The following is a 19,404-nucleotide window of genomic DNA, read 5'->3' as shown; positions in this document are numbered from 1 at the left end:
AGCCTGAAGCCAGCACAGATGTCTGGGCGACCAAATGGCCCATGACTCCCATTGAAGTCAAGGGGAGCACTGTGCTTGTCCCTAAGGACAAAATTCAATTCACTAAATACTAGCAGGCAGAATTCTGTCCTCTGGAAGTGAAAATGTAGAAAGACCCTAGAGAACTGTTGAGGGAGTGAAGTTGTGTTTCGCTTCATCTCTCTCTCTCTCTCTGTTGCCTGGATATTCCTCCCATCAGTCACCTAGTTCTCTCTGATTCCCACATTCAGAGGTGACCCTAGGCAGTGAGAAATTGCTGCTCATTGGTCATCCCCTCTGCTTCATTAGACCCCTGGTGGAAGCCTGGTTTCTATCCCTCACACGCATCAAAAAGAGCTGAGACGCTGAGCACCAAATGCAGTGTGGAGGATATTCAGCAGTTTCTGCTTTTTCAAGGCCAATCTCAGTGAAATGTAGCCACAACTATTTCTGCAGAAAAGGGGCCGGCAAACTTTTTGTCTCTGATGGCCAGATAGCATCTAGCTTAAGCTTTGTGCGTCATAGGGAGGTGACTATTTCACTCTGCAAGGTAGCAAGAAAACAGCCATAGATGACACATGTAAATGAATGAGTATGGTGTCTTCCAACAAACGTTTGTTTATAACAAAGAAGGAGGCCGATGTGGTGGCACCAGCGTGAGAGGGGAGGGATAGTGGGAAACTAGGTCAGAGAAGAGCACCTTATGGATCATGGAGGATTTTATAGACCACAGGAAGAGCTTCTGCGCTTCATGAAATGGGAAAACCATTGGAGAGTTTTCAGCAGAGGAGTAACATCAGATTTACATCATAAAAAGATCATTCTGGCTCTTGTATTGATAATACGATAGAGGGAGGCAAGGGTTAAAATAGCCTCCAGAGAACTGAAGGCAATTGAGGAAGATAAGTTAATAGAAGAGTAAGAAATCGCCAGGTTCTAGAAATATTTTGAATGTTGAGCTAGCATAATGACCTGAAGGAGTGAAGAAAAATAGAGGAGTCAAGGGTGACTCTAACTTTTTAGCCAGAGCCAATGGAAGGAGTTAACATCACCTAAGATGGGGAAGGTTATAGATGGAACTACTTTGGAGGAAAAAGGATGCTATCAGGAGTTTTTTCAGTCATGAGCATGTGAAGTTTGAATTTGTAATGTCTGCTACATTCAAGTGAAGGTGATGAACAGGCAGCTAATATATACATCTGGAATTCAGAAATGTAGTGTGAGCTGGGGGTACAAATTTGAGAGTCCGCATATCGATAGGGCTAGATAAGGCCCTCAAGGAAATGAGTTCCAGCCAGATGCCGCTAGCCCTGAGTTCACAACACATCGCCATCAAAAGTTGGTTTTTTTTTTTCATCCATGGTTGCCTTATATCATTTTTCTTAACACATCAGAGCCATGAGATTTCTAAAACGCGGCCTAAAATTAAGAGCTATTAACTATCATTGGAAACAACGTCTCAAAGCTTTATAATGAGGATTAATTTGAAATAAGGTGGACACACATAAAAATGTCAGTGATTGAAAGAAGCAATAAATTCAAGGAAAAAACACAAAGCAAATGAGAACCGCAAATATCACAATAACTAAATTCTTGAGTTCTGATTATGTGGCACACACTCTTTTAAATATTTTGTATGATTAACTCGTTTAATATGCTCAACCACTCCAAGTGAGATAACAGCTCGAATGGCTGTATTTAAACAGTGACTTGTTATTTACTGCATTTATTACATTTCCTTTCATCTTCCCATAGAAAACAGAAAGAATATACTGTCCAGAACCAAGAACCTTGACAGAGGCCTGAAATTTGGACTTGAAGAAAGTTAACATTTTGCCATAAGTGACGAAGCCAAAATGAAAGATATTCAGTATGCGATCAGTGCCAAATAAAAGAATAAGTAAATCTTTTCCCTTCAGCAATCACAACTTACCCCCACTGTGTTATTATGACCATTTGTGCCAGCCAGAACACTTCTGCTACATGCCTTCCCACAATTCCACCTGAAATAGCTGGGGGATAGAAATCCTTGGCACTCAGTACCAACAAGATAAAAAATTATAGCTCTTTTTTTTTTTTTCCCCTCTGTCCTCACTCTTTTCTACCCTTCCTATCCACCCACTCCGGTCCTCTGCCCAGAACCCTATTCAAATTTTCAGAATTCTAGGGGCGCCTGGGTGGCGCAGTCGGTTAAGCGTCCGACTTCAGCCAGGTCACGATCTCGCGGTCCATGAGTTCGAGCCCCGCGTCGGGCTCTGGGCTGATGGCCCAGAGCCCGGAGCCTGCTTCCGATTCTGTCTCCCTCTCTCTCTGCCCCTCCCCCGTTCATGCTCTGTCTCTCTCTGTCTCAAAAATAAATAAAACGTTAAAAAAAAAAAAAAAGATTTAAAAAAAAAAAATTTTTCAGAATTCTGTTTGGAAGCCAATCTTTAGATATTGCATGAAGGTATATTATTTTTAGCTACCATTGATATCAGCAAGAATTCAAGACTAAAATACTCTGGTTGAGCTAACTGCAACACAGTTCATTTCAAATATTTTGACTAGATTCTTCTTTGAGGTCCTTTGATCAAGGGACACAATTTTTCTTTTGGGAAGTCTCTAGCTTTTTTTTTTTTTTTTTTTTTGGATACACGTTTGAAAAATCGTATGTATGAAGATCTGCACTTAAAAGTGCTATATTTCCCCCAGGTAATTCACTCACTTACCCATTTCCATTTCTCAATTCTGATTTTTCCTTTCCTCTGGAGGGTACATAGATCCCCTTAAGAATCCTATTAGATTTGGGTATATTAATACACCAACAAGTTTTTGAAATGCCATTTTCTATGTTTCTAAGTACAAATGAAGAGGAAATTAACATTTAAAATGTACGATCTTATCTTTGGGTCCCAATGGTTTATTACACTCATTTTTATGGCATCAACCCCACTGATGTGGTTTAATCAACAGGGAATTAAATTAAGACTCAAGAAAACATAGGTACTTTTCTTTTGAACTAATACTTATTGAATATAACTAAAGCTGTCCAGAAATGAACTGGGCTTCAGTATGAGGTGGGGAATTTTTCAAATAGAGAGGTGCAGCAACAGCTGTGTAGAGGGGATTCGTGCATCAAGTAGGGGTTTGGCCTTTAAGGTCCCTTCCAATTCCTGGCATCTGTGACTTATTTTCAGGACCAGTCTAAACAATTAACCTCACTGTGTCTCACTTTCTTCACTGCAGAATAGCACTGATACCTTTTCACCTCAAAGGTGTATTGTGAGGTTTATTGAGATATTTATAAGGCATATAGCATCCTTCATAAAAGGAGTAATGTAAATGGCAGTTTATTATTACTTAAGGAGAAGGCATGGGAAATTGTAAACACTCACTGTAAATAGCAGGTTCTTTTTTTTTCTCCTCCGTATCTCCACCTGTTTCCAGAGTCACTCCCTGTGTATGCAAATCCGCATTTTTCTGTGTCATATCTGAGTGCACAGAGTGGATAGCTAGCCAAAATGAGTGTTTAGAATTGGCCGTTTGGGAACCCTCTTGCACTGTTGGTGGGAATGCAAACTGGTGCAGCCGCTCTGGAAAACAGTGTGGAGGTTCCTCAGAAAATTAAAAATAGACCTACCCTATGACCCAGCAGTAGCACTGCTAGGAATTTATCCAAGGGATACAGGAGTACTGATGCATAGGGGCACTTGTACCCCAAGGTTTATAGCAGCCCTCTCAACAATAGCCAAATTATGGAAAGAGCCTAAATGTCCATTAACTGATGAATGGATAAAGAAATTGTGGTTTATATACACAGTGGAGTACTACGTGGCAATGAGAAAGAATGAAATATGGCCCTTTGTAGCAACATGGATGGAACTGGAGAGTGGGATGCTAAGTGAAATAAGCCATACAGAGAAAGACAGATACCATATGTTTTCACTCTCATGTGGATCCTGAGAAACTTAACAGAAACCCATGGGGGAGGGGAAGGGAAAAAAAAAAGAGGTTACAGTGGGAGAGAGCCAAAGCATAAGAGACTCTTAAAAACTGAGAACAAACTGAGGGTTGGTGGGGGGTGGGAGGGAGGGGATGGTGGGTGATGGGTATTGAGGAGGGCACCTTTTGGGATGAGCACTGGGTGTTGTATGGAAACCAATTTGACAGTAAATTTCCAAAAAAAAAAAAAAAAAAAAAAAAGAATTGGCCGTTTGGACATTTTTGAAAGTTATCTTCATATGCATAGCCCAGGTCGAACTCATGTGAAATAAATAGATTCCTTGCTCTAAAGTGCTTTTGAAACCAAAGGTGCAGTTTCCAACTGCCTCCCTGGGGGGTGAGAGTAGAGGAAGAGGCTCTTGTGGTGCTATTTTATATCTCCACATGTGATCCGTGTATTTAAAGAGATGTGAACCTAGAAAAAAGAATGCAAGAAAGGTACAATGAACTCCTGTATTCCCTTCATCTAGGTTAGCCATTGTTATCATTTGGCTGCATTTGTTTTAATGCTCTGTGATTCTCTTAATACAAAAACAATTACAACAATCATAATAGTAAGTAGTAGTGTTATTGAACCATTTGAAAGTAAGTGGCTGACATCACGGCCTTTTTACCCCTAAGTCATTAGTATGTATTTCCTAAGAACTATGGCCTTCCTTGTTATAGCCACACTACAAGCATCAAATACAAGAAACTTAACACGAATACAATACTAGTGTATACAAATAGGATAATACAATATAGGGTAATCATTTTTTTAAAAACAAATGCTCTGCAGAGATGACTGAGGCTAGGAGAGTAGGTGTTTGCTGGCCAGAAGGGCTCACTGCAGGTTGTTCGAAACCCCTGAGGCCTTCCCAGTGACCAGAGGCCATGGCTCTGCCCAAGGCACAGACAGAACCCCCTGGGGGTGCTGTTGCCCAATGGTGTTGCGGGCCCTACAGCTTTTTTCACCTGGATGGAAGGGACTCAGAACCAACTTACCCAACTCCCCACTGTCATGGAAGTCACCTGTGCCCAGGTACACCTCATACCCTCTCCTCACGGGAGATGGCTGAGTCCAGACCAGTTTTATTTCAGAATGCCCCTCAGTTGGGTCTGATCATCTCCTGAACTGCATTTTACTTTTCAAGTCCCTCCATCGTGGTGGGCTAGAAAGACTGCCACCGACACCAGATTTGCATGCACCGTAACCGTTCTCTGCATTTGGAGTCCAACCCTGGGAGCGCTGGGTCACTTGTCGAGGCTTGCTTCCAAACTCGGAGGACCATTAGCAAAGTTAGGAGTTGTGCCTAAATCAATTTCCTTTCCCTAAAGTAATTATTTGTTTAGCAAATAAGTTTTGCTACTCTTTACAACGTACGGTGGGTGATTGATGGATTGCTGCACAGTGCAAATAAACAGGAACTCTTTCTCTAAATTTTTTTACCTGGGAACTAAGGGGAAAAACAAGAAAAAAGAAAAGACTTTTAAATTGTAAATTCTGCAATGTTTGCTAATGAAGGCAGAATGGCTTTCTTTTTTTTCTTTTTTTTTTTTTTTTAGCAAACAATTGCTTTGGGAAGAGAAATGTAAACCCCCCTGGTCAACCCTCATTCTTCTTCCCACAATTTGGTCTGTAATCTTTCAATCTGTTGAGCCTCTCCCTTCCCCAGGCCAAATCACCTGCCAGCAGACAAACTGAGAAAATTAGGGGCTTAGTAGTCAGTTTTTCCAAAAGATAAATTTAGACCAATTAGAAACTGGGCTTTTGTACTGAGTCGTTCTCCTTTCTCCTCTACTGGTATTAAAATCACTTTCTTTTAGAAGAGAATTGTGAAAATGCATGGTCACCTTTTTTGAGGAGGAGGGAGCAAAATGTATTCATGGCCTCATTTACCAACTAAATGTTTGATTGCTTTATGCTGGTCCAGTTTTTTCTCTCTATTTATGTGTGTAGTTATTTATTTAATAGTTAGTTAGTTAGTCAGTTCGTTGATCTGAAATCTAAAGTCAGGAGAGACACTGATTTGGTAAAAGAAAAGAAAAGAAAAGAAAAGAAAAGAAAAGAAAAGAAAAAGAAAAGAAAAGAAAAGAAAAGAAAAGAAAAGAAAAGAAAAGAAAAGAAAAGAAAAGAGCCTGAGATTGAGAGTCAGAAGTTACACATGGCTTTCAGTCCAGGATCTGTCACTTAAGCCTTAACAAGATCTTAGGATCCTGAGCAGGTATCTTCAACAGCCTCCATTAGCCTCACCTTATGATTTATAAAAATTGAGTAGTAAGTGAGACTCCATCTAAGAGCTGATGGGATGAAATCTTTCTATGGGCTTTTACTTTTTGTTCTTTCGCTTTTGCTTTCTATACCACTTTATTCCAACCTGAGGACCTCGATATAAAACTAAACACCGAAGAACTGTTTTCCTTACTATTTCTGACTTACTGTAAATTTACAAGTTCTGCTAGCAGCTCAACACTTAAATTGATTAAATCATCTCTGACACACGGTAGATTTCATGTAATGAAAATACCTGAAACACTTAGTGCAAAATTCTGAGGTGCTCAAAATAAAATGAACATTGGAAAACAAGACTCCAAGATTGTTACTAATGTATTGAAATACTTACATTGCAAATTACCAGTACGTTGTTCATTTTGGTTCTAGCCACGTAAGAACAACTGAATCCCTTCTTTAAAATTTTTTTTCAACGTTTTTTATTTATTTTGGGACAGAGAGAGACAGAGCATGAACGGGGGAGGGGCAGAGAGACAGGGAGACACAGAATCGGAAACAGGCTCCAGGCTCTGAGCCATCAGCCCAGAGCCTGACGCGGGGCTCGAACTCACGGACCGCGAGATCGTGACCTGGCTGAAGTCGGACGCTTAACCGACTGCGCCACCCAGGCGCCCCTGAATCCCTTCTTTAAAGCAAGATGGGTTCATGTCCCACCTCTTTCACAGGGTTTGGCATATAAGGAAGATCCAGGAAATGTTTTTCGATAAAAACCAATAAATGAAGTGAGAAAACATATTCAACTTTAAAATACCATTAACCTGGGTAAATCATCGTGATAGGAAGATGCACTTCTAGATCAACATTCCATTCAGCAAAAGAACAAAAAGGCAGTTTGTTGCAGCACATGAAATGTTCTTTCTAAATGGTTTTCCCATTTTATTTAAAGGCTACACTGGTCTCCCTTGTGGCCATGCTCAGGAATAAGAAAAACAAAAAAAAACTATGCATTTGCAAAGCAGGAGAGCAATAGAAAAAACTCAAATGAGACTCAAGTACCCAGGAGTAAAGAAGAAAGGAGAATGAGGGTCCCTGTTTCTATTTTTCCCCATTTCACCAAATAATCCCAAGCTATATCTGTTCCCTGAGCACCAGCAATTTGTGTTTGTGAGGCTGGACCATGAAGGAGAAAGATTGAGTGCAAGACTCACAGGCAACAACTTGAACTGATGGGTCCTCCTCACTATCTTTGTTACCCTGAGACAGTTAATTGCTCTAAGCTTCAGTTTCCTTAACAGAAATAACAAAGATAATAATGCTCACTTCACAGGATTGAGGATTAACAAATATGCAAGCCCATGTGCTCAGTTTTCTGCCATTTGGCGTAAGCACGAGTGGCTCAGGACTCGTGATTCTGGAAGTGAAGAGAGTTAAGTGGATCATTACTGGCATTTGAGAGCCTTCAACCACACTGATTGGTTTGGAAAAAAGCAAGAGCCCAGAAAGGCTACCATGCTAAAAATTTCCATTATTACGTAAAAAAAAAAAAAAAAAAAAAAAAAAAAAAAAAAAAAAAAAAAAAAAAAAAAAAAAAAAAAAAAAAAAAATTAACAATGAGCAGTGACTCTTGTTATGGTTCTACAGACCCTAACCACCATCATCCCCCAATTGCATACACCCATTTGACTCCAAAGAGCCACTTAGTTACAATGTTACTGTACCTCAGAACCCAACCTATCCAAGGTATTAATTAGAGGGACATTTTAACATCTGAGCCACAAAACTGTGGTCTGGGTGGAGTGGGTAGATAACTAAATAAGTAAAATAAGGAAATGAAAGCAATATATCAAGTCCAGAGGTAGCTGGCATCCATGACAGTGCATAGCAAAATTTCCATCTGAATACTGATAACACTTAATATTTCCTATTGATTACGTGAAGTTGACAAATCCTAAAGGCACAGAACTGTGCAATAAAAAAAAAAAGTCAATTTTCCAATGTGATGAGAGTCCTTGAGTGAGAGCCAACGTTATGCAGTGTAGCAATCACACGGTAATGTTAAGGGAAATAAGACGGAGGTTTTATATAGCTGTTTGCTTCACCCCAGTAAAGTATGTCTGTTAGAAAATGGTGCAGCTCAGTAGATTTGTACTTATGGAGAATCAAACCTTCTCCATCAAGTTAGTTGGCTGTATATACTTTCCTGCAATTATCAATGGTGGATTTTAAAGGAATTTTTTTCTGGTTTTATTATCATAATCTCTAAAAACTCTATGGTATTTCTTTTTTTAATCAAGAGAGGGTTTTCCAATTCAATCTTCAATCATATTAGAAAGAGGATGTGATGAGCCATTTATAAATAGTTTATATGGTAGGGACTGGAAAATTATACTGAAAGCCCAGCTAATTAGCTGGTAAACAGTATGCTATACATAAATACTTAATGAAAGGCTTACAGAGATTTACCGCCCCAAGAAATTCTAGTATTCTATTGTTGTTTATTTGTTTGTTTTTTTAAGCAAGCAAGCATTATCCATGTCATTGCACACCTTTGGAAATGTCAAGCAACATTGGTTTACAAAAGCTTTATAGTTACAGACTTGATTTGCTAAAGGTTTGTGGTGTTGGCCAAACACTGGAGAAGACAACTGCATTCTAAGTAAATTCAAAATTTGCTTGGGAAATTGTGTTTCCAAACTACACATGCATACCCACAAAAGGAAAATGCAGTATAATCTACCACAGAAAAGGGAATGACAAATGAGAAGTCAACCGTGTAACCTTTTGGAAGGTGGCCTCTTGATACATTTTGGGAATGATATGAGTTTGACTGTAAATGGCAATAAACAAGTCCTCTTTAGACAGAACGGTCTGTTGCATGATGGGATTGTCATTTTCTAGGCCTCATTCGTCTACAAGAGCTCATCAAAGCTCCCTCCAGATATAACATTAAAATCAAAATCCGCCAGCTGCCCTCTGGGAATAAAGATGCCAAGCCTTTACTCAAGGAGATGAAGAAGGGCAAGGAGTTCTATGTGATATTTGATTGTTCACATGGGACAGCTGCTGAAATCCTTAAGCAGGTAAGAGGGTGCAGGGAGGAGGTGAGGTGGGGGGGATATGTTCGTTTCTTTTTCTCAAAAATGCCATCTGGTTTCACTGACTGCAGCGTGATAAAGCTGCATCAGTCCAGTTTAGGCTGAGGACTGCAGCTTTCAGAACCCTTTTAAGGAGTCACAGGGCTCGGGGAGTTTAATGAAGCCACTTGCTGTATGTAGTTGTAGATGGTGGGGGGGGGTGTCTTAGGTATTGGGAGGTACGTCGATAACGTCAACAGAAGTTGACAGGAGAAAGATGTCATTTCAAGGTGATTAAGCATCTCATCTTTCAAATCTCTTGAAAAGACTGAGCAGATTTCATTTACACAGCGCCTGACTTGTCCTAAAGACATCTTCCTCATGGCAAGACTTCTTTTGTCAAACACGCAGGATTCCAAGCATGGTGAAAAGGGGGCACAGGGACAATGAAAGAAGAGATGCTTCTCTCTTCTAACTTGTCATAGACAATGAGCTGCCATGCATTAATCTTTATGAATAATGTGAGTAGAAACACTTGATAAATTGCAAAATTGTATGTAAGTGAAAGGTATTAGTAATGTTAGGAATAATGATAACAGCAGAGTAATCATTTCTAGCACTTCAGGATATAGCCCTGATCTTATGCCCGTGAAAGAAAATTCAGAATTGGAAAAAAAGATAGAGCATAGACCAGCGTCCTTCACCCAGAGTGATTTTGGACACTCGAGGAATTTTGGTAATGTCTGGAGACATGTTTGGTTGTCATATTGGGGACAGTGGCACTCTACTGGCAACTAGTAATTAGAAGCCAAGGAAGCTGCTACATATCCTATCATGCACAGGACATCCCCCACAACAAAGATTTATGTACCCTAAAATGCCAGTAGTGCTGAGGTTGAGAAACTCTGGCGTAGACAAAGACAATGGAAAAGGCTAGCCAGATGTTTAAAATAGAAGCATTAATAAAAGATCAAGGGATGAATTTGGAGGAACATGGGAAAAAAATAGCCAGGTTATATTTACGTGGCCTTAATGGGTGTCTCTTTGTATTGAATATAAGTGGTTATTGTAGCATAAGGCAATGTTCTTGTCTGAAATGACACAAGCTGTTATTGTACTCTCTAGTTTAAAAGGTTTGGGATGTGCTATGTGGTTCACTGGCAATGGGCACTGATCTTTTAAGCACACCAGTCCCTCCGTACAAACGCAGAACTGCAGATTTCCGAATCACTTGGGAGAGCTCTTAGAGCAGCCTATCCACCTGACTCTCCAGGGCTGGATCTCATACCTGAAGCCGTGGAGTTCAGAGTTGAGGTTTTAATTTCACCTGAAAGTAGACAATCAGGAAAGTTGACTACATGTTTCTATTATCTCCTGGATGATTACACTAAAAATCTATATCGAGTCAGAGAAATATTTAAAGTTGCAGTTGAAAACAATCTTAGACATCATCAAGGCCAATTCTTTCACTTTAGAGGAGGCGAAATGACTTTCCCACAGTTACAGAGCCAGGATCTGGAACTCAGCCTCCTCTATCCCATCCTGAACCTTCTCCTCTATGAAACTTTGCTTCTCTAGTTAGGGGAAGAGTAAGTGTTACCTACTTCTAGACTACAGTTGTGTTAACAAACCTTTAGATACTATAATCGTCTCTCAGTAAAGAAAGCAAGCATATTGTAGTGATGTCACAAGCTAACTTCAAAGGTAAATAAATACAATCAGCAGCGTTTTATCTTGAGGCTTCATTTGAGAATTTCAATGCAGTTCATTAAAGTGTGTAATGGGGTGTGAACCAGAACTGAGAAAAACACCCAGATTCTACGAGTAGCCCTCAAAATACAAAAAAGCATCCCCTCCAGGAGTCTGTTATAACAGAGACTGGGGACTTCTGTTACATTTAAGACAATGATTTGCTGATGAGACTTCTCTTGGTGAGATATCCATTTGGCTCACATACCTGGCTACATCTCTCCCAAAGCACAGGCTTGGAACAAGCAAGCCTAGGAAAGAGTTTCTCCTCTATTTCAATAAATATGGATTTGATGTCCCACTGATGCAAGTGGCTCTTTCCTGATAGCATAGAGATTACTTCATTCAAAGACCAATTTTTTGGAACAACAAAGCAAAAAAACCTTCTAAGTGAAGCCCTCCCAAGAAATGTCAGCCGGGTTAAGAGAGAGTGGGATTAGTTCAGTTTTGCTCTAGCCATTGACATAAACCCTTTCCTCCATCCTGTGCCCTATTATGTTTTATCTTGTATTCACTCTCCTCATCATGTGAGTGGTAGGATTGCTGTGAGGCTTTGGGGGAAGTATGTTCATCCACTTTTTGTTGCAGACTAATGAGTTACAAATGTTTGGAAGTGGGGAGAGCCTTTGTAGAAGTTCTAGCATAAAATCCCTACCTTACTGTGTGTGAAAATACATTCACTCTTTGTGAAATCACAGCAGAGGCTCCAGGTTGGTTTAATCCAGACCTCTGAGAAGCTATATGGTTGGAAAGTGATACTGAGGACCGTAGGACTTGCTATTTTGGTTAAAATGAGGCCCAAGGGCTCTGTGTGACCCAGTTTGACTTGCTCCATTAGCTTTGGACAACAACCTGCGGAAACAAAGACAGAGACCTTCCCTGTAACTGTCTGCCCAGTGTGCCTCTAGGGAAGCTGGAGAGTGAAGGAGTTCAAGGCCCTAATTCCAGCCACTAGTCAACCAATCTCTTCCAATCTCTTTTCCTGAGGTGCCATGATGATTCCTGGCATCCGATATTCTGTCTAATGCAGACAACCCCTGGGGTAAATTTGGTATTCTCAGGTAAGAGTTGAGGAAACTGAAGCTCAGATAGGTTAAGTGCCCCAACAAGGTCACTCTCTGAGTAACCAGGCTGCCACATGGTCACCAGACCACCTGTTTTTGGAGCCTGTGTGCCCACTTTACCATGAAGGGCCCCCATTCAGAATGGGTAAGCCATTCCATTTTGAAGTAGGCTTCCAGAATGTCTGAAAGAAACACAACCACTTGCTGCTGGTCTCTTTTAGATAAACTTAATATTAATAGCTCCCAATTTTTGGTGACTAAAATCATTGCTGATAAAATTTTCTCTGCCAGGTCAACTTGGCTTTCTTCTCAAGCACATTTCCCATTATTTCCTTGCATTTCCCTGCACCTTCATCATATTTTACTACTTTGTAATGATTCTTCAGAAAAAAAGAAATCAAATGCACTTTAAAGAAGATACCTGACATTTATCTAAAAGTAAAAATTGGGGGGAAAAGTCTATAGTTATTCTTGGGCATGCTAATCACTCCGGTAAGGTAATTATTTCTATTCATATTGAACAAGTGCTATATGATGAGAATCTGAAAAGTTATTTCTTAAAAATTAGTTAGAAATTCAAATGTCAAGACTTGATTAGGTTACAGAGGAACAGGGCTTTCGTATGAATGAAATGTCTTCGTGAATTTCTGTAGTCTGAGAGTGCCCCCAGCAACCAGCAGGATATACATAGGACTCATCCCATCACTCAGCGTCTTCTTCTCTCCCTGTCTATCCACCACCTCCCAGTGGGCGTTCTGTTCCTTGGCAAGGATGCTACTGTCTCCTAGCCTGTCTCCAGCGTGGACACCCCAAATCCTCAGCACTTTCCCCAATTCCTACTCTCTTCCCACTGACTCTCCACTGCCCACCCTACCTGCACCCTTACTGATTCCTACTGAGGCTGATTCTACCAAGAGAGTGGCTGATGGGAGACGAATTTAAAGATGAAGAATGAAGTGAGAACACTCTGCAATGGTACTCCTAACACACGTCCAGCACCATGCTGGTTGATAAGCAACTGTCTCCTTTACTCTACCCAATAACTCTTGGTATAATTGGTATTATCCTTCTTCTGCACACAAAAATTGAAGCTCAGAGATAGTAATAATTTCATCCACCATGTACTGAGCATGCTCATAATGCAAACATCTGGGCATCGGCTCGTTTGTGGTCCATATTCCCTACAATACTATAACCTCCAGGAGGATAGAAACCTCCTTTGTCTTGTTCCCCTAAATCCCCAGCATGTACTACATTACTCGACACACAGTGGGTGCTCAACACTGCTCTGCTGAATGAATAAAGGAAATGGATAAATGAACGATCCAAGAACTGTACTAGAAGCTCTTGATAAAAACAGTCTCCTAAATCACCTCCCTCCAGCTCACTCAGTGTGCTGTACTCTCAGCTCTGCCAAGCACATTTGAGCAAGTCGCCCCTCTATGCCTCAGTTTCCTCAAAGGAAGGTTTTATTCAATGTCTGAAGCCCTATATTATTAAGAACTGTAATGCATTTCAGCCTATGATTCCACTTCCTGAAATACATTTACCTCTTTGGAGAGCTGCACAGACACTTTCAAATCCTGTAATAGGATTGAGAAAGCAAGTCACAATTTCAAGCACAGTAGCCGGAATCCTAACGGTTCCCTGACGGAAAGGGAGGGGACACCGTGATGCTCCGTTCAGCAGGGAAGCTGCATCAGGGCTGGGCCGAGTCCCTGAGCTGGACAGCGGCCAGTAGGTGATCATGAACATGCTGTTTCCCTCTCAGGAAACCTGCTTTCTTGTTTCCATGAACAAGTGCTTCAGAAGAGAGACTTCTCATCCCCCTCACAACACTTAGAGCAATGAGCATTAAGCTATAATTGAGCCATTAGTCTCCATAAAACATTTTAGAACCAAAATATTTCGTGGAATTATATCACATTTTCTCCTGTCAACATTTGTGCTCTCTTGTTTTTATTTTTTTCCTTTCTGTCAATTAACATAAAAACAAGGCCAGGGAGAAAATGTAGTTTTAATACCCTGCTTCCTTCTACTAGGAAGTGGAGCGGTAATGCTAATTAGTTAAATAATTTTGCGCATTGATTCTTTCCTCGTAGATGTTGTATCTATTGCCTATGAGCAGGACAAACAGAGATGGTTAGAAAGAGTTCATTTCATATTTCCACAGAACAGAAGCACAATCAGTTTTTATCTCTCAACACAGAAAACTGCCAGCCAAGCAGTACATCTGCGATGTGCCAAGAGGTCACAAACCCGTGTTTGGAACCTGCGTCCACTAAGTCAGATACACAACCCCATCATGTTTAATCATAATCATAAAGACCTTGGGAGCTGCTCTTATAGGACTTCCCGTGTGCCAGGCACTGTGCTAAGCGAATGAAATGCATCAATCGTTTTCCTGAGAAAATTCTGTATACAAGAAACTGACAGAGCTCGGAGACATTCTGTAACTTGCCCAAGGTCACAGAGCCAGCAGTGGCTAGACTGGGATTTGAAACTTACCTCAGGATTTAAAAGAGGGGCAAAAAAAGCATCTCATTCTGATACTGTTATGTACACCCAGATGCCAATTGATTCTCCTCGCAATAGAACATGGAACACGTGTTGTTAAGCTTTATACTCCTTTAATTCAGTTGTTTATCAAACATTCACTCATTTGTCCAGTTTACATAAGTCCTCAAGAAATGCTGATTATATTGAAGCCAAGGAGAGAATGTGGTAGGAGCACAGTAGAGAAATTCACTCTTTAGTTGAACACTTATTTGTTGAGTACTTATTGAAGGTGAGAATGATACAACAGTAAAAACAACACCAAGGAAAACATACATCTCTGCCCCCTTAATCAAAAGAGACCTTGAAATGAAAGTCACAGAGTGTAGCCATCCAATGCCCATGGACTGGTGAAAGACTGGAAAACTCATTTCTATCTATGACTAGAGTCTTAGACTGACGGTCAGTAGATCCAGTTGCAAATTCTGCTCTTGCCCTAATAGAATAAAATAATTGCCACTCACTGGGCACTCACTTTGTGCAAGACTATGCTATGCATTTGACTGGAATGGTATCTTTTTATCCTCTCAAAATATCTCATGTTACAGATGAGAAAAATGAGGTCCCATGTCATACACCCAATGGTAAGCCCGGAATTTCAAACCAGGGTTTAACATACCTATGACCTGAGTTTCTTAGACCATTTATATATGCTCTTTTGGAAAGTCTGTTGGTTCTTCTTAAATGCAGTCACTTCATCTGTCAAATAGGATTGTTGGATTCTAATCTTGCCAAGGTTCTCTGCAGCTCTGAGCCTCCATGAATACAAGTGATCAAGAATCTTCTTCCCAGAGTTAGACATAAAGAATTTGTGCATTGCCTTGTACATAGTAGGCTTTCAAAGAAATGGGGAAATACTTAAGCTGTTTATTTTTAAGTTCCTAAAGTCATTTGGTAGTCTTTGAGAGCGTTAATTGATGGGAAGTTCATTACTTTGGCTAAATCCCGATGATGTAATAATGACGATTCTCAATTTATACTAACTGATGATAATTTGTAGTATATTATATAATTATTTTGGCAGCACATTCTCATCTTAATTATTTCTCTCAGGTTGATATTAAAATCTATTTACATTTCCTGAGCATAGAGTTAGTTTTGTTTGTTAGGAGCAGCTCATAGATATGAGTGTGTTATTCAATACACATAAGAATTAATTGATCTCTATGGGTAACTAACAATGTAGTGAGGGGACTTGTCATTTGTCCAGATTCTTAGTGTACAGGATGCCCATTTGCATATTCACAAAAATTTCCAAAGAGTAGATTTGGAAAAGGATATAGATTTATTTCGATCTGAATTGGGAGGTAATCAAAATCACACATATGCCTCAGAAATGCTCTAATGCTTAATTCCAGCTACATCAGAATTTGGCTGTATAGGTGACAAGAGAAATTACCCTTGCAATAGAAGTGGGGATAATTTAGAAGGAATCATGGAAATAACTTGAAGATGTGCACATCAAAGCATGTGTTAAGCCTTTAGCAGGGTTGGTGAACCTCAGCTTTATTAAAAATTTTGGGTATGCTCATTCTCCCCAGTGTGCCTTTTTCAGGGGAAAGGATCCATAGCTTCTTTCAGATTTCCTAAGGAAGCCTAAAGACTGAAGTAGGTTAAAAAAAATCACGTTCCTATGTTTATTTACCACCTCAGCTTCTGTAACCCTTCATAAATGCAAGATTTTACCAAAAGAATCCTTCCACCCTACTTCCCCGATGACTGTTAGCCAAATCCTTTCTGTCATAAGGGTGACTCTGTAGGAAGTAAATCCCACCATTATTTGGCTAGCATGTATTAGATGCTTTGTACGTGCTAAAGACTTTGCCAAGATAGAGGGGGAGTAAAATACGATGAAAAACTCCAGTGTATTGAATGAGGTCATTTAGCAGAGGATCTCATGGCTCGTTCTTTGCTATAATTGTAAAATTTAGGAATGTCTTGTACATATCTCACATTGTTTTGAGAGACGTTAAATTTGACAATGCCCGTAAGGCATCAAGCCCACCACTGATGCATGAAATATCCTACATGTGAGAGATTACCATCATCAACACCATGAGTGGTATCATGCCTAGGCAAAACTGTAAGAGTGATACAGTGCTTCCCACTGCTAACTCTGTCACTGCATCACCTCCCACATATACTATGGCACAACGGTGGTCCCCAAACCTTCTCTCAGCCTGACTTCCCAAGTATCCCTATCGTATCTTGCCCCATGTCATGAAATCTCCATACCTAACTCAGCACACTGCATCTTCCTCCTCTCCTTTGCTCCAGCCAACCACATTCTCCTCCTGCTCCTGTCTTGGTGACTAGAAATACCATCCAATTACTCAACACAGAAACTAGGAATTCACTTGACTCTACCTCACCCTTCCCACTTATGAACTACCAAATTTTGTAGCTACTGCTTTCTGAATATGTTTCAGATTCAACCTCCTTTCTCCATCTCTATCACCATCTTCCTGCTATATTAGAACATTCTATCTCTCTGTCGCAAGTCCCCATTTTTTTCTCCATCCAGCATCCATGTGGCCTCAAAAACTGTACATTCCAAATAAAATATGTGACATTTCTCTTCTAGTATGAAACTCCTGAGTGCCCTATCCCCACTTCCACATTGCCTGAAATACAAAAGACACATTGTTTAGTGTGTCATGCAAAGTTCTCCACACCTTGTACCCACTGCCATTGTAACATCTAGTATGTAAATATATCTATAATAATGTCTATTACACAATTAAAAAAAAAAAAGTTTATAGGGCACCCAGGTGGCTCAGTTGGCTAAGCATCCAACCCTTGATTTTGGCTCAGGTCATGATCTAACGAGAGTTCATGGGTTTGAGTCCCACATCAGGCTCTATGCTGATAGCACGGAGCCTGCTTGAGATTTCTCTCATTCCCTCTCTCTCTGTCCCTCCCCTGTTCATGCACACGTCGTGTGCTCTCCCTCTCTAAAAATAAATAAATAAACTTTTGTTTTAAAGTTACAATTTTTTTGCAAACTGCCCTTTCTTGATGAAAGTATACTCCATTTAGGAGATTAAAGGTCTTCCCAAACATTACTAAAGGGATTCAGAATTAGGATCTAATTAATTCTAATATCTAAGAGATGTTGTAATAAAAATAACAACGTAGGTCTGAAATCCTGATAGAAGGAGGAAGGGTGAGTGAGGGTCCTCATGGTACCTGCAACACCATCCAAGGCACAACCTTGTACAGCTAGGTCCAACTCTCTGGACAGGAGGGTCCCTCAAAAATATATGGGCAGCTTATCAAGCTCTCTTGGCTTGATGGATTCATTCCTTATATTAAAACATCAACTCCTGTGGTTCTAACTCTTTCCTCACCAATCATATGCTTTTATTTGGGTTCTCAAAGTCCAGAAGAACGTTGTGCAAATTATTGACTTTCCTGCTACATACATCTCCTATTATCAATTAATAAATTAATATAAGGATTTTATAAAGAGCCCAGGCTTAATATCTAGCCTGGGTTCAACTGCATAGTTATATGCTCTTTCAAATGTATAAACTGAGGATAACACTTTCTCCCCAACAGCACATAAAAAAACAAAAACAAAACAAAACAGAAAAAGTATGACAGCAGTGGGTATGTCGTGGCACTTAGAAAACAGTTGCAATGATCATTGTTGTTATAGCCTAAAACTACGTTTGGTTAATATAAATAGGTGATTCTCAGTTCTGGCTGAATGTAAATATTACCTGGGGAGTTTTGAACAGTTACCAATGCCTAGAACATACCCCAGACCAAATAAATCAGAATATTTAGAGAATGGGTACAGGTATTGGTGTTTTTTAAAAGTTCTTTAGAGATGCTAATACACTGACAAATACTCATATAAATAATTATTTTCTAAGCCTGGTAGCTATTAAATACATTGGCAAAATAAAAAGCCATAAAAGCTGAAGAACAGGACCCAGACTCACGATGACTTCACTAGTCTATGGATAACTCATGGGACCAGCAAGACCACCAATTACTGGCTGCATGCCCATATTTCCCTCAAAATGTTATATGCAGAGTAATTGGAGGTATAGTTTTTATTGCCACCATTATTGCAAGATTACAATGTGTTCAACATATTTATTCTCTGTTAACTTTCCAGATTTGTTCAGTACTTTGTCTAGATTTGTTCAGTACTTTTAGATTTTCTCAGTACTTTGCTGTTCAAACTTTTCTTCATTGTGTTTTTTTTTTTTTTTTTCCACATCATTTTCCCACCAGTTTTCCCTGGATGATACTGACAGTTTATTCTTCGGGTTCATGTAATCCTCCAAAATCTTGACTCTCTCCTATTTGCCAACTTGCCTATTTCATTCTGCCAGGGGAAATCTTTTTTCCTGCTCTGTTGTCAGCAGTCAGTATCCCTTAAATAGCATAATCTCTTCTGTTGTGCACCTGAGTGATGCAATCTGGCTCTTCTGGTAGGATTATTGGAAGCTAAACTACCTCATTGTTTTCCACTCCATTTATTAATATCTGTAAGCATCAGCTTCCCTTCTTGTCCTAACCCTACTTCTAGAGAGAGAAGCTTATAAAGAAATTACAACTGAAAGATATTCCCAAACAGCATGACCATTTCATTCACCAACACTTTGTGGACTACCCTTTGCTCTTCTTTCATTTCTCTTGGGGGCAGGAGGAAGATGCCTGGGTTTGTAAGTGGTATAGCACCATCTTCCAACAGATGGAAAAGCCCTAGACTCTCTTTGTAGATGGCTGGTAT

The 19,404-nt window shown here is 40.0% G+C and overlaps 1 protein-coding gene across 2 annotated transcripts in view; it reads left to right on the top strand.

Annotated features, from left to right (window-relative positions):
- Positions 1 to 19,404, top strand: part of GRIK1 (glutamate ionotropic receptor kainate type subunit 1) — a 370,466-nt gene that overhangs the window by 236,252 nt on the left and 114,810 nt on the right. For both annotated transcript variants that reach the window (XM_030330322.1, XM_030330323.2), the window contains exon 4: positions 9,110 to 9,291. In XM_030330322.1, coding sequence (XP_030186182.1) covers positions 9,110 to 9,291 — 182 coding nt within the window. The remainder of the gene's footprint in view (positions 1 to 9,109; positions 9,292 to 19,404) is intronic.

Source organism: Lynx canadensis, chromosome C2 (assembly GCF_007474595.2).
Source record: "Lynx canadensis isolate LIC74 chromosome C2, mLynCan4.pri.v2, whole genome shotgun sequence".
In the NCBI taxonomy this organism is placed as follows: Eukaryota; Metazoa; Chordata; class Mammalia; order Carnivora; family Felidae; genus Lynx; species Lynx canadensis.
This window is presented reverse-complemented; position numbering and strand designations above follow the sequence as displayed.